Source organism: Gopherus evgoodei, chromosome 12 (genome assembly GCF_007399415.2).
Source record: "Gopherus evgoodei ecotype Sinaloan lineage chromosome 12, rGopEvg1_v1.p, whole genome shotgun sequence".
In the NCBI taxonomy this organism is placed as follows: domain Eukaryota; kingdom Metazoa; phylum Chordata; order Testudines; family Testudinidae; genus Gopherus; species Gopherus evgoodei.
In genome coordinates this window covers 7,225,726-7,240,787 of record NC_044333.1, presented here as the reverse complement: position 1 = coordinate 7,240,787, position 15,062 = coordinate 7,225,726, and the positions used below count along the sequence as shown (strand labels likewise).

The window sequence follows — 15,062 nt, the reverse complement described above, 5'->3', positions numbered from 1 at the left end:
ACACTGGAGCCCCAGGATTCAACAGTTCCTAACCTGTGGTTACAAATGAGCGTAGACGCTCAAGCTCTAGGTTAACAAACCCAGGGTCTATTAATTCAAGTTCTGCTAACCCTGGGCTGACATTGCAGTGCAGACATACACCAAATAGCCTTAAAAGTGGATGATCCCCAGCCAAAGGAGCTATGTTTTAACACCAGAAGGACCTTGGCGTGGACAAGGCCAATAAGGACACTGTGGATTTTCTATTTTGTTCTAGCTATTGCTTATCTGAGGCAGGTGGGAAGCTAGACAAGAGCCAATCAATCTGTAATAATATCAGTAATTTGCATATTAATTCCCATCCTTTCTATACTTCTCATTGACTTGTTAACAGAGCTGTCCTCTCCTTCCCGGGCCTCACACCAGAGTGCAGTTATCAAGCCATCCATTTCAGTAATGATATGCAGTGCATTAAACACTAGTGCATTAAACCTCAGGGGACGGTGAATACTGGGGAGAGAAATGAGACACCATCAGTCTCTCTCTGGCATATGAGTAGGGCTTTGAAGTGCCTGTGTGTGGGGGACGGTGTAAGGTGTGTGCATGTGTAGGGGTGCCTCTGTGTGTGTGTGTGGGGGGGTCTGAGGATGTCTCTATGTGTGTGTGTAGGGGTGTAAGGGTGCCAGTTGTGTGTCTGTGTGTAGGGTCAGCTGAGGGTGCCTGTGTGTGTGTGTGTAGGCAGCAAAGAGTCCTGTGGCACCTTATAGCCTAACAAACCTATTGGAGCATGAGCTTTCGTGGGTGAATACCCACTTCGTGTGTGTAGGAGGGTGCCTGTGTGTGTGTCTGTGCCAGAGTGCCTTTGTGTGTGCGGTGGGAGCTGTGAGGGCTCAGGGTGGCAGGCAACCAGCCCGCCCCGGCTGTCCTTCAGACATGCCAACCCTGTGAAATAAACCGCAGAAACTGGGCTTGTGTGCGGCTTCTTTGGTGGTGAGCTGCTCGCTGGCTCGTGCTTGGCCTGCGGCTGTTGGGGTTCTCAGGGGCTGGCTTGTTCTGACACGGGAGTTTTGGCCCCTTGTGGAAGTCGGGGCGCGTATTTCCCCGCCGCCTTTGGCCCCTCCAAGCCCCGCCCGGCGCCCGCGCTGTGCGGGGCGGGGGAGACTCGCACTCCGGGGCGGCTCGCAGGACAGCGCAGGTGAAGCCCAGACGCTCCGAGCTGCCGCAGGGCGAGAAGCGGGAGCGCGCGGAGCTGAAGCGGCGCCGAGCCGGGCGGGAAACCCCCCCTCAGGGGCGCGGCGCCCTCGGTGCAGCCCCAGCGCCAGGCTCCCCGCGGGGGCTGCAGGCTGCTTCCTCCCCCGGCCGGGCGCCTAACGCGGTACCTCAGGGCCCGGCCTCGCTCGCCTGACCGGAGAGCTCCCACCGCCGGCCGGCCGGCCGCAGCGCCCCTCGCCGGAGCACAGGTACCGGCTCTGCCGCCAGGGGGGCTGGAGCCCCTGTGTTACAGCGGGGGGGGTGGCAGCGATCAAAGCGCCAATCCCCGGGACTCTCCGTGTGAACGTGCCGGGCTCCCCCCCGGGCTGTGTGGGGCTGCGCCGCTCACCTGGGGCGAGGCGGGGCTGGCGGATCCCTTAGCAAGAGGCGGGTGTGGCCGCAGGCGCGTGCCTGCCCGGCAGAGGTGGGCAGCGCTTGGCGAGGGCATTGCCCTGGAAATGCCCAGGTGCCCGCCTGGGGAACCGCTGCCCTCCCCGTGATTTCAGCCGCCAGCTGAAGATCTGTGGCCAGTGGGCTCAGCCGCCTGCAGGACTCCCTGGTGACGGGGCTGGCAGGGAAGGGGGCTGAAGGGTCCCACTTATTTAAGCCGCGCTGCTGCGAAACTAGGAAAGATGGGAATTTCGTCCCCCTGTAGGGCTGAGTGCAGGGTCATTGGGTTTCAACTCTGAACAGAGCCCACTGGACTCAGCTGGTATCTGTTCTCAGCAGAGCAGCTCCTGTCACCCCCAGGAACAAATGAACAGCATCAGCTGACGTTGGGCCAAGTCTTGGTACCTTACGCATGGGGGCCAAATGGGGCTACTCATGTAAAACGAACAGGCTGGGGCCAGGTGTGTCTTTGATCCCTCTGGAAGGAGGTGAGTTTTAAGGCACACCTGGCTATGTGGTTGTATGGGTGTTTTTCAGTTTCTTGCTAATGAGGAAGCTTGGAGTGGGGTTTTGGTCAGAATGTTTTGATGGCTCTGGGACTGGCAAGCTGCTGGTGAGCAACTCCAGAGATCACAGAGGAGTCTTCGCTGGGTATGTCTACACTGTCCTTGGGAGCATGCCTGGCTTAGGCTAGCTGCCGGCATCCAAGCTCCCGCTATCCTCCTTTGTCTGAGCTCCCTGGGCTAGCCTGAGTTTCTCTGGAGCTGCAATGTCCACACCCTTATCTTTACACACTAGCTAGAGTAAAGACTGTGTGCTCTGCTTTTCCAGTCAGCAGGAGCTAGAGGATAAGGGGTTCAAGCTGGGGGGTAACTTTCTTTGGGGGTTTGTATGAAAAAATCCAGAACTTTGCCAGCCCCAGGGTATATTACAATGTGCTATAAGCGGCTCAGGTTAGGATGCAAGGACAGTTTGGTGTGAGAGTGATTGAATGTGTGTTTCCCATTTATATCTATTCCTCATGCCTGCTGGATTTGTCTAGCCAGCCCTAGGGTCTAGGGAGTCCCCCAACTAAGGGTGGGATGAATTCCATTGCCATTAAACAGCAAATCCTCTAGCTGCCCCCCACACCTACAGCTGCTCAACACAGCTGAGCTAAAGGAGCCTCGAAAAACTTCTCACAGCAGCAGGGTAGGGCTCAGCTATGTGAGCAACTGTTGGAGAGCTCTAATGGTCTGACCACAAAGGCAGGCAGGTATGGATAAGCCCGGCCCGGGGGCTGTGAAGGAGCATTAGGCAGTAGCTTCATTCCAGCTAGGGCTTGGCAATGACTTTATCAGCTGATCCAGCTGTACATGGTCTGACTGCAGAGGCTAGTGCAGTGTTTTTCAACCTTTTTTTTGCAGCCCCTAAAAAGTTTTGAGTGGAGGTGTGGACTCCTTTGGAAATCTTAAACCACTGGCCTAGTCCCAGCAACTCAGTCTTTTCCCTTGCCAGGGGCCGTTCCATCTCTTGTCCCTATGACCCTATAGCCGGTTCACCTCAGCAGACGTAGTCTTGTGGTGTTGGACCATGTTGAACTGCCTGCGGTGCCAGCCCTGAAGAGATCTGAACACTGAGGATTCACTGAACGTTTTGTCTCACCCACCCCTGCATTTTAACAAGGATTAGTGCATCTGCCCCTCCTAGTACTACCTCAAGTGAGGTCTACCCAGCCTTCCCTTGCGGAACCGCGGACACCCCAGAGAACCCTTGTTCTCCCAAGTGTGGATTTCAGATCATGCCAGCTGGCACCTGCTGTTTTCAGCTAGCAGTTAGGATTTGTCCAGAGCAACAAGTGCATTGATCTGCTGCTGGTTGCTGATCTTCCAGCAGAAGCCACGAGAGACCAGTTAGAATCCTCTGAGAGGTTCCTGCAATGACCGCTAGGGATAGATCTCTGCTCCAAATCTCTGCCTTTAAGGGACATAGCTGGAGTTTGCACTGTTGTAGCTGTGTTGATCCCAGGATATTAGAGACACAAGGTGGATGAGGTAATATCTTTTATTGGACCAACTTCTGTTGGTGAAAGAGAGCTGAAGAAGAGCTCTGTGTAAGCTCGAAAGCCTGTCTCTTTCGCCACTAGAAGATGGTCCAATAAAAGATATCACCTTACCCACCTTGTCTCTCTAATAACTGGAATTTGTGTATTTCCTGTCCTGTACACACAGTGCTGTGCTAGAAACATCTTTAATGCACTGAGAGCCACCTGCGTTTCTGTAGCCCCCCAGATCGGGGAGGGGACAGAACACTCTGAGATGGGAGCTGGAACACCTGCCTGGCTGATTTAGATTGCTTGGGAAAGCGTGCTGGGTGGGAATTTTGTGCTGATACTTTATGCCTTGCACTGTCTATGCAGCTCTGATCTGTAGCACTCGCACAAATCAGGCCATGATAAATGTTACATATTTGATTGCCGTCCAAATCTTAATCCAGTGACTTGGAGAGAGCGGAGTGGGCAAAGGGTGGGGAGGGAGGAAATTGGAAAGCAACAAGTTTGTAAACAGCAGCAGTAATGGTGAGAAAAGGGATCTCTGCTAGTGCTTTAAAGCCATAGTGGTGTATGGGTGAGTGCAGTTCCCAAACCTTGCAGCAGCACAGATATGTTTTTGATGGAGGCAGTTTTCCTAGCTGTGTGCTAGCAGCTGTCCCTCTCAGTGAAACAGCCAAGGGGGCTGCTACAGGACTACTGAGTCCAACCTAAGAGTGGGATAGGAGCTCAGACTCTGTGGCCCATTTAGTCCTTGGCTGTTCTGTTGAGACAACCAAGGAAACTAATTGGTGCCGGTATGGGTGGTGATTTCATCATATGGACACCTGCTTATGTGTAACCAGACCAAGACCCAGCAGCTCCAAAGCAGCTGTTAAACGGCACCAATGTAGATGAAAGGCTCTGCAATCCCCTTTTTGAGGCTGGCATCTTAAAACCATGGTTTGGTGGAGGGAAAGAGTGCAAAAGGCATGACAGTGAGAACGGGAAAGTCATGACACACAGTGCTGGAATGAATGCTAGGTTGTGTGTCATGGGACATGATGGGGAAAGCCAAATACAAACCCTTTATTTTAGACAGGCTTACGACTGTTTAACAGTTAACAAATAAGTCATGACCATTCACGACCCCCCTGCTGTACTGCCCAGGACTCGTGCTGAGACAGAGTACAAGACATTTGTGGAGGAGGCTGGTGAAGTGTGCAGGTGACAAAACAGCAGGAGCAGCGCCAGGGTTTTTGGCGCCCTAGGCAGGGATCCTTCCACGCTCGCAGTCGGTGGCAATTCAGTGGGGGGGGGCCTTCCGTGCTCCCAGTCTTCGGGGCACTTCAGGGGCGGGTCCCGGAGTGAGTGAAGGACCCGCCGCAGAATTGTCGCCAAAGACCGGAGTGCGGAAGGACCCCCCCCACCGCCAAATGCCGCCGAAGACCTGGAGCGCGGAAGGAACCCCCCCCCCCGCCGCCGAATTACCCCTGAGGGCAGGAAATGCGGTCGCCTAAATGGAAGCGCCGGCCCTGCAAAGCACTAACACAGCCCAAGGAGTCATTCCCTTGGCACAAGGCAGCCAGAAAGCCGGTCAGGGGAAGATCACCCCATTGGAGGGGGATCCCACAGAGCCAGCATAGCAACTCCTCTGCCACACCCATTCCTGGCTGTTGGCATAGGGAGTGTGGCTGGGTCGTAGACCCCACCTGTCCCCAGCTTCCATAACAGGCCCTTAGAGTCACTAGCACTGCAGCCAGTGTAAGCAACAGCAGGCATGAGACTGCTCTGATTGATGGTAGGGACTGGAGCAGCATACAGGCAAGGCAGCCCAGGATCAGGGGCTATCTCAAGCCATCTTTGCCCCCACCCCAATGAGCACTGTACACATCAGAGTTGAGATTGTGTGCACAGAAGGTGAAGCCCTGTGGAGCTTGGGGATGTAGCTAAGACACTTCGGCGACCTCAGGATTTGGGGCTACTTCAGGGACTTAAATGGCCTTCCAGGATAAACTAGAATACCAATGGGGGTGCTCCAATCCACAGCAGGCTCCCGTGGGTGGTTCTGTAGTCCCAAATAGCCCAGAGTCTTCACAGGGGATGTGCTAAGGACATGTTCCCTCCTGCTGCCTCAGGTCAGGATGGAGGTGCACTGGTCTGTGAGTGGGGCACTCGGGGGTGGACTTGCAGGGGGTGCAGGTAAGGGTGAATTTTTTCCCTGGCTCTTGTAGCATAGTTCCTACGTCTATATATTGCCGGGAATCTGTCCCTGGGTCCCAGGCTGAGGATCAGGGCCCATGACTCATTGGAAAAAATCCCTAAGTGGCCTAGGTTTTGTCACTGAAGCCATAGTGTGACAGACACTCAGCCTCACCTGTTATGGATCCCAAGGGACAACCAATCCCCCACTCCTCAATGAAATCCCAAGAATGTATGCCCAGCGCTGCCTTTCCCTTTCCAGGGGAGAGCACAAAGGCTCTTGTGAGGTCTGATGCATGGCCCCAGGTTGTGTGACTCACTCCAAGCTCCGCTCTGTGGGACTTGGCAGATTGCCAATTGCGCTTGGGTGTCACATGAGTTTATGCCATCCCCTAGGAATTCTGCATTCATTGAAATGCCACAAACATTCAGGCAGCCGTGATCAGACTACAAAGGAGTCTAAAGCAGCCTCACTGTGCTTTATACTCAGCCCAGGAACATTTCCAAGGTCTGTCTTTGCACACAATGCTGCCAGCTTTTTCAGGACTTTCCAAAGTCACAGACAAATCTTTGGCTCTGATTCTGCATTCCCATACCCTACTTTTACCCCTGTGTTACGCCATGGACCTCCATGGCATTTTCCTTGATTGACATGCATTCAACTGAAAGCAGGATCAGGCCCTTTTTATGAGGAGGAGGCAGAGACTCGAATGACATTGCCCTGTGTTTGCCACACCTATGACACTCAGGATCAGAATAATGTGTCTTAAGCCTAGCAGGAGGGGTGTGGGGAAGAGAGGCCCAGCCAGGAGTCAGCACAGACAAAGAGGAGAGTAGGGCTTGTTTCATAATGAGTTTCACGCTTCTAAATAGTTGACCTATGTAGGCACTTGCAGAGGGATTGTCTGCAGGGATCTGGGGGCGTGATGCTAATACTTAGCATCTCTTCTCCCAAGATCTCAAAGCTCTTTATATTATCCCTGTCTTATACATGACGGTATCTGAGGCATAGAGAGATTAATGTGTTTTGCTGAACAGCACCCAACAAGTCAATGACCAAGCTGGGAATAGATCCCAGATCTCCGGACTCCCAGCACTAGCCACTGTACCATCCAGAACCTCTGTCTTTTTTGCTCTTTCCCACATGTTCACTGGCACCCATAGGTGAATGTCACTCCACAGCTGTTATAACACTCAGCGACTGGCATTTATCTTGCACCTTGTATCTGGAGATCCCAAAGCAGCCAACAAAGTGATTACAGTCCATGTGTGTGTAGGAAAACATCGAGTGCACATGCGTGCGTGTCTGGAGCACTTTACCCCATCCTGCCGTCCCACCGCATCCCCCTATGGAAATGCGCCATTAGAGAGGAGGGTAGCAGCTGTCACGCTGTCTGGCATGGTTAATGCCGTGAGTGCCAACCTCAGGTCTGACACCACAAACTGGTGATATGTTCTATAATTAGATATCACCACCCCAGTAACCAATATGACCACCTAGATCACTGTAACAGTCAGGCCATGGAATCAGACAGTCCCCTTGGGCACTGCAGTCTGTCTTTGCCATCCAGGCAAGCTGGACTGTGTGATAAACGGTCACTTACTCAAAAGTCACAAAATTTTCACATTGCTCCCAGTCCCAAGAGACCCCAGATCAGTTTGTACCTTACATTTCACACTGAAGACAATGCCAGTAGCCAAGTCTATAGTAAACTAACTAGGAAAAAGAAATGAGTTATTTACAGGTTAGAGCAGGCAGCATATAAGCAGAGGTGAGCTATAGTCTGTGGTTCCAAAAGATGGCAGAGATGTAGTCATCTGTCCACTGAATGTCTTATAGGGCTAACCCAGGTCGACCCTGGGGAATCTCTGCTTTTGTTTCCTAGCTTCAGCCCTATGAGAGTTACAGACCTCAAAGAGAGAAGTTTCTTCTTATGAGCTTCTCTATATTCCCTTCCCCTGAAGCTCAAACCAATGGGATGAGAGCTCCAGCACCTAACTTCTTCATGGGTGGATGAAGCAATCAACAAAGTGTTTGTCCTACAATGGAACCATTTAGTCTTGATGGTTGTTCTTGAGGGGCGGGGGGACCCACTCTTCTTGCCTAGGTTCATGAGTTCAGACCAGGCACTTTTACAATTATAAAGCAAAAACTACATATTACCGTATAGCACGGGACACAGACATTACAGGTAAGTTTAATACATGCTACAATTTATTGTGTTTAATGTTTAGACTCATCTTTACAAATCTAATGCCTACCTTGAACAATACTAACATACAGGTGAGCCAGTCTGGTTTCCAGCTATGAATTTGTAAGTGCTCAGATGAAACTAGGCTGACCAGATAGCAAGTGTCAAAAATTGTAGGTTGGGGGTAATAAGTGCCTATGTGAGAAAAAGACCCAAAAATCAGGACTGTTCCTATAAAATCAGAATATCTGGTCACCCTAGCTGAAACCTACAGCCTTGGCAAGAGTTGGCACCTGGTTTACCATCATCATGCATGCATCAGCACTTCATGTCTGTCTAGGATAGGTGGAAGAGTATTGTAACCCACTGAAATCACAGGAGAATTTTAGGTAGAGAGAAGACACGAGCTGGAATGTGGACAATCCACCAAGGCAAAGCATCATGGTATCTTTCACAACCATGAGTGACCCAGATGAAGACAGCATCTGCCTCCAATGCTATATTATGGTCTCGTTTCAACACTGACTGTGAGAGTAGGGTGCCCTCTCAGCACTGCTACCTACAGCACCTGGGTTTTCCATGTAAGTCTCCTAAAGTGAGGACTGGTCACCTTCTAGTCCCTTTAATGCTACAGTATTTGTCACAAGCATGCCTCTTGGTTCTCTCTCTGCCCTGCTGGTTAGACCATGGACAGTCTAATCCTGTTGTTCAATACTGAAAAGATAGCAGGAGAGTAGACATCAGGCTGAGTGCTATGGTACATTGAAGCAAGCTGAACTCAGCGGGACAGCTCTGCATTTGGTGTGTAGGAAGCCAAAGGCGAGGGACATTGAGGCACTGACGATGCTTGTGCAGCCCCTAACCTCAGTGGATGGTTCTCAGAAATAGGATTGCAAAAGGCAACCAGGACAGTGCGGTGATCATTGCAAGCCACTGACTGGTCGGCCTTGTGACATTATTTCCAGCTACCCAACTTCAGAGCCATGGGTAAGGCAGTGTCCAGTGGGGAGATGTACCAGTGGGTCAGCTCCCCAGGCCCAATAGAAATATGCACCAATGTGATTGATACTTCCTCTTTAGTATCTTAGCAACATCTTGGCCATGGCCACTGCTGAATCCAACATTCAGCTCCAGATCCTGCAGTGCTGAAAATGTTTCTGCTGCTGTCTGTTAAACTCTTATCTGTTCATGTGGCCACAGCATCACAGACATGCAGCTTGCTTGTGTACTAAGCATATGGGGTGAGGCGCTATTATTATTTGTTTTGCAACTCTGAGAAGAAGATACAAATGTGCTTCCAAACCACACAGCAAGCCCTGCGTATCTGCAGGGAGCAACTTCCTGCTCTGGCTCAGAGAAAAAACACACTTCATGAATGAGAAGATGGAAAAGTCAAAGATGGAGTAAGTAGGTTGTCCAGGCTTTCCCAACTACTATGTACTGCCTATTGAGTATCTAGTGAGGCAACGTCACCACAGGATGATGTTAAACCCTGACAATTAATTAGCAATACTATATTATTGTGGGAGAGCTTAGAGCCCAGCACCCCAGGGTGCCAGGCCCTGTACATACACACAGTAGGAGGTAGCTCCAGCCCAAAGAGCATACAATCTGAGACCAACCGAGGGCGGCCGTACAATCATCCCCATTTTACAGATGGGGAATCATGAAGCTCAGAGAAATCAAGGGACTTGCCTGTGGTTATATAGGGAGCTTGTGACAGAGCTAGGAACTAGACCCTAGTCTATTGCCTTAACCTAACCTCCTGCAAGCCACAGGATCACTCATCTGAAATAGCAATCGGTCCAGAAAGCTTGAGAATGGGTGGCCACGAGCCCATCTCCTTTACAGTCCATTTTTAGCTCTTGCAGAAGCTATAGCCTTTCCAGTTCATTGAGCAAAATGCTGCAAAGCGGGTGCAACCAGCATCGCATTTTTAGCCAACCCAGCTAGAACATTTTAGGAAATGAGCAGTCTAAACCTTCAGCACACAGACAATGGCTTTTACCAAGTAATTTTCCTGAAAACTACAAATGCTGATAACTGTCTGCACCTATACTTCCCTCTTCCACTGTCCACAGCTCACAAGGTGAGGTTAGCAGTCAGTTATTTCCTCACCCTGCTTTCTCATTCCGAGTCAGCTAATTTAGTGGCTTGAGCCAGCTCCCAGCAAAGTCAGAGGGAGTCTTTGCATTGACTATAATGAGAGTTCAGCCTCCTGTGCAGTCATGTCTATTCTTTTTTCCTTTTTCAGTAAAAATCAGACTGTAGGCCTGATAGGTTCAGTTTGTATACCATTACCCATAATGCATCACGCTTGATGTTTCTTTGAAGCCATTATTAGTGATATTGGGTATTTAATAAAAGATAGAGCTGGCTGAAGACTGGAAAAATGTTTGGCAAGTCTTAGAGTTTCCATTCAGCTCAGCTGTATTCAAATCATTTAGTGATGGCAAATACACAATGCTTCAAAACCGTTCTGTATGATTCAGATGAATGATTGTGTATTCAGCCCAGTTGCAACTCAGACGGCCCATTCTGCAACTCAAATGCCAACATTATGAATAATGTGCGAGCTGCTATTTGTTCATCAGGGATGTTTTTGAGTTGTTTGCACATCCCAACTAGCTCTTAAAATGAGAGGCAAAAACACTTCGCAAAGGCAAAAATTCAGTAAGCGAAATCAGTAAAGAAACTCTGATCAGCTCTACTAGCGTGTAGTATCTCAGACAAGAGGAAGCAATAGCAGGACTTGCCTCTCTCTCTTTTACAGGGTAAGCCAAGCTCTGAGGGCTTCGAACTCAAGTGAATATAGCTCCCCAGCCCCGTTATGGGGCAGGTCAGCAGATATTATCTCCATTTTACAGATAGGGAAATTGAGGCAAAGAACATTGGCATATTTTTCAAAATGTTACGGAGCAGACAAAGTAGGGAACAGAACCTAGGTCTTCTCACTACCAGTCATGCACTTAAGATATAAGACCATCCTTCTCCATAAGGAAAAAAATCAAATAGCAAGTGAAACACACCTTTCAACAGCATCGCTAACCCCAAGCATTTAAGCAGCATGAGATTTTTTTTAAAAAGCTGCATTCTTTTTATATGCATCCCAGTTTTTGAGCCTTTTGCATTCATGTTTCTGAGCTTTTCTCCATCACCACCAGGGCACAACACTTCTATGTAGTTCACATTCTATGTAGTCTCATGTAGTCAGCCTTACTCCAGGAGCTGGGGCTTTAAGAAAATTACTTAGTATCACAAGACTTGCGATAAAAATCGCGAGAGCTGGTAACATGGTTGCCAACATCCTGCTAACCACTATGTGCCCAGCTCTTGGGTGTAAGTCCAATTTCAGTGACACCAGTTTTATACCCATGAGACTGACTCCTATTCTTACTCCTGATTTATACTGGTGTTAGTGAGGTCAGAATCAGGCCCACTTTGTTTCTGGTAGCTGGCACCCTGCATTTGCTGCAGCCATCTAGGACCGTTCCTCATGCTGAGTAGTCCCATACTCCATACTGATTTCAGGTACCCCATGCAAAAGGCTGTATATTGAGGGCCAAAGTGGGCTCAGGGTGGGGCAGAGACTCTGGGCTGGATGTCTCTCGGTGTGAGTTAGGGGACAGACTCATGAGCCTTGCACAAGTGACATCTGCCTCCGCCTGACCCCAGGATCCCAGCCCGTTACATGGCTGCTTGTGCAGTGCAGGGTTTTTGCCGTTGGGGGCAGGAAGGCAGGGAGGGAGGTGCTCCATCCGACCCTGCATCCCCTTTGGTTATTTAATGCCCTTGAGACCCATCTGTACTCTGTGACTAAGCAGGAACTTTTATGCGCTATTGTTCTCAGTCCAGCCCATTGAAGTAATGGAATAGCAGGCCTTGAGGTGGGTTCTAAATATACCACAAGGCGCATTTCTAGCTGCAGCCTGGAGGAGATAAGGCTGTTTGTGCTGCCAGGGAGGAGGAAGAGGCTGCGGGTTGGCGTCTCAGGATACAAGGATACAGAAAATCCCCAGTTTGGCCTTGCAGAGCCTGTGGGGAGGAAGGATCTGCCTGGCCCCGGGAGATAGTGGCAGGCTCGGACAGGTTGTCAGATCTCAGGCTGATTAGACGCTGGGCGTCTGCAATGAGTTTCTAAGAACAGGAAGGCTCCGAGGCAAGGGGAATGTTAACGATCTGGTGTTTCCATGCAAGACCACACAGCCCACCATCTGACTAATGTCTGTCTAGCTAATGCCAGCCTGTGCAGAGGCCTTGTGACTACACTGACCCAAAGGGAGAGCCTGGCACAGGGGGGCCAGGCTCTGGGGCAGCAGCCGCCAGACAACCTTAAGACTCATCTCCACTAGCAAAACTCAGGCCTGCGGCAAACCTCCCTCACACCCCACCGGGCTTAGACACTGGAGCCTTGGCAAGACACCTGAGCTCTGTCTCTAGCAGTGCTTTGCGCCACTGCTGCTGTCAGCGGAGCTGCGTGGGGCGCGATGCTGGGCCTGATTCTTGCTAGCATGGATGCATCATCTGAGAGCAGCAACCACCAGACAACTCTAGGGCACAGCGAGGGGCGAGCCAGCCCTGGGGAGCAGCGAGCTCGGGGACAGCCCAGTCCTAGGACAGCAGCCAGGCCTATTATTTTGTATTCCCATAGAGCCTAGGGGTCATGGACCAGGACCTGTAGAGCAGCGAGGGGAAAGCCTAGCCCTACAGAGCTGGGGGGGAGGATAGCCCAGCGCCAGCCAGCTGTGGACAGCAGCAGCAATATGAGAAGAGCACAGCACTGAGGCAGCAGCTGCCTGACAGCCCTAGAGAGCTGCTGGGGGATGACTCATAAGCCACCACGTGGGGCAGTTTTCAGCTTTAGTTGCTGTCCCCTGGGTTCTGAGCTGAGGGCTGTCACCACCCTGTGATGCTCTGCACCTCTCCTCTGCTGTTCCACATGCCTGCCCTGGTCCCCTGTTGTCCTGCACACCATGTCCTCATTTACACCTTTGCAAGAAGGTGTGAATCGCCTCCATTCTGACCTGGGAGCCTTTGGAGCCCTGTTGTGTTGCCGTGAGCAATTACACGAGGTGCAGAATGATGCCAAAGAGCCCGCTGAGCTGTGCGGCCGCACAGTCTGGTCAGAGGGATCCCAGCTGTGTTTCAGAGGCCGATGCTCCAGACAAGCAAGCAAAATCTTGGCGCCTCTGTCCCCTCTGGGCTCTCCCTGGTGCGGAAGCCCAGAGCCACACCACAAAAGCCCAGCACTATCTGTTCTTGGGGAGCCCTGCAAGTCAGCATCCAGGTGGCCTGAGAGGTGCTGCTGAGTGAGCAGCACCCTCTGGACCTGATTCATCATTGTCCCGGGGCCCCTTTGTGCCAAACAGCTGCCGGGCAGGCCCAAGGACCCCCCCCTTACACAGAGCCCCTCAAGGTTCACAGAGGAGAGGGATGGCAGGGAGAGGGATGGCCAGGCCATTGCCATGCCTAGCATGTCTGCACCCAGCCGAAGCCCCATGGAGCAGGGCCAAACCCTTCCCTGGACAGAGGAAATGCAAGCGCAACACTGGTTCTGCCCTAGGTGAGGAACTGAGCCAGGAGAAAACATATGACACAGAGGACAAGAGAGCAGAAGCAGAGGAGAGCCATCCAGTCCATTTCTTTGGAAAGCGGAGCTGGGGTTGCAAGCCCAGCAGCCATGAGCCAGGCATTCGGGGGGCTGCCAATCCAGAGCTGTTCCCACAATGCCCGAGCCTTTGATGTGACAGGGCAGCCTTGGCACCCTACAGACTGGTGTCAGCAACCATTCAATTTCAGGATGCCCAGCAGGTTGGATTTAGTCCTCAGAGCCCCAGCACAGCATGCATGGTAGAGAGTGCACCGCCCCCTCTGTGCGGAGATGTCACTCTGCATCTCCAGTAGGAATGAGGGGAAGAAAGGGGTAACAATGTGCAGTCCCCTGCATTGGCTCAATGGGCCAAGACCCCTGCTGGGAGCTGGCACCAAGCAGCTGCTGCGGTGACAAATGGCCCTGTGCAGAAGCAGGGAGTCTCGTTATTCCCTTGAGAGTGTGTTACAGGGGCCTGTATCTGCCTCCCCAGGGGGCTTTACATCTCAGCCATTGTTCAGAGCAAGAAACTTTTCTAAGTGTTGCGCTGCCCTCACGGAGGGAAATACCATCTGCCCCGTGAAGAATTATGCTTTCGGTCAGATTTTCTGTAATTAGCATTTGTAGATAAGTCGATAAAACCTAAACCAACCAATGACATGTTTCCTAGAGGGTGGCAGCAGAGCCAGCTGAACACAGCATTGGATGAAGCCAACCCCCCCGATACCCTCATCCAGAGTTGGGATCCTGCTGCATGGTGTCCTGCTACGATATAACTACATCAATACCGGCCAGCCTTGGACACACACACTGGCAATACACCATCGGCCTGTCCCAGCGCAACTGTCTCCTGGTCTCCAATCTAAAATGCAGAGTTGGGCTTGACTGACCACACACTAGAGCTTGGATTATCGTGCTGGTAGTCACCTGGCTTTAGTGTGAAGCAGGGGAAGTCAGGCTCTGCCTGCATGGGGACTGGAGGTCTCCTTGTGAAGAAAAGGCCCTGAGGAACCAGAAAGATGGGCCAGCCTAGGGTATGGAACACAGCGTGAGCGCCTCCTATGAGAGCACCAGAGGTCTGGCTGCCCCTCCCTGCAGCTCCTCTATTTCAGGATGACCAGTGCTGGCAGGATGTAGGCTGCCTCCAAAAACACCATGGCATATTCTTCCCCATCTGTCTTGTGACTCTATGGGCCTGCATGGGAAAAGCTCCCCAGGGGAAGCAAAGCTGCCCAAGTCCACCACTGTCTTGCCTGTGCCCAGGAACAAGATCCATTTCCCACCCATTCCCAAGTGGTGGTTTTTCAGTCATCTGGCAGAGGTGAGCAGAGTGCAGGTGGCAGGAGAAAAGGGTTTGGAGATGGCATGAAAGAGTCAGTCTGTGCGCACAGGGCGAAGAGTGTGAACCTGGAGCACCCCTGTAAGTAGTTGCATAAATAAGGAGTGAACT

The 15,062-nt window shown here is 51.5% G+C and overlaps 1 protein-coding gene across 5 annotated transcripts in view; it reads left to right on the top strand.

Annotated features, from left to right (window-relative positions):
• The first annotated feature begins 953 nt into the window (after positions 1-953).
• ADGRG1 (adhesion G protein-coupled receptor G1) overlaps positions 954-15,062 on the top strand; it is a 38,182-nt gene continuing 24,073 nt past the window's right edge. The window contains exon 1 of one of the 5 annotated variants that reach the window (XM_030581578.1): positions 954-1,174. Coding sequence is in view for 1 of the 5 variants with exons in the window: in XM_030581574.1 (XP_030437434.1) it covers positions 14,978-15,032 (55 nt within the window). In the remaining 4 variants the exon portion in view is untranslated. The other 4 variants (XM_030581575.1, XM_030581577.1, XM_030581576.1 and 1 more) reach the window with 4 other exon arrangements.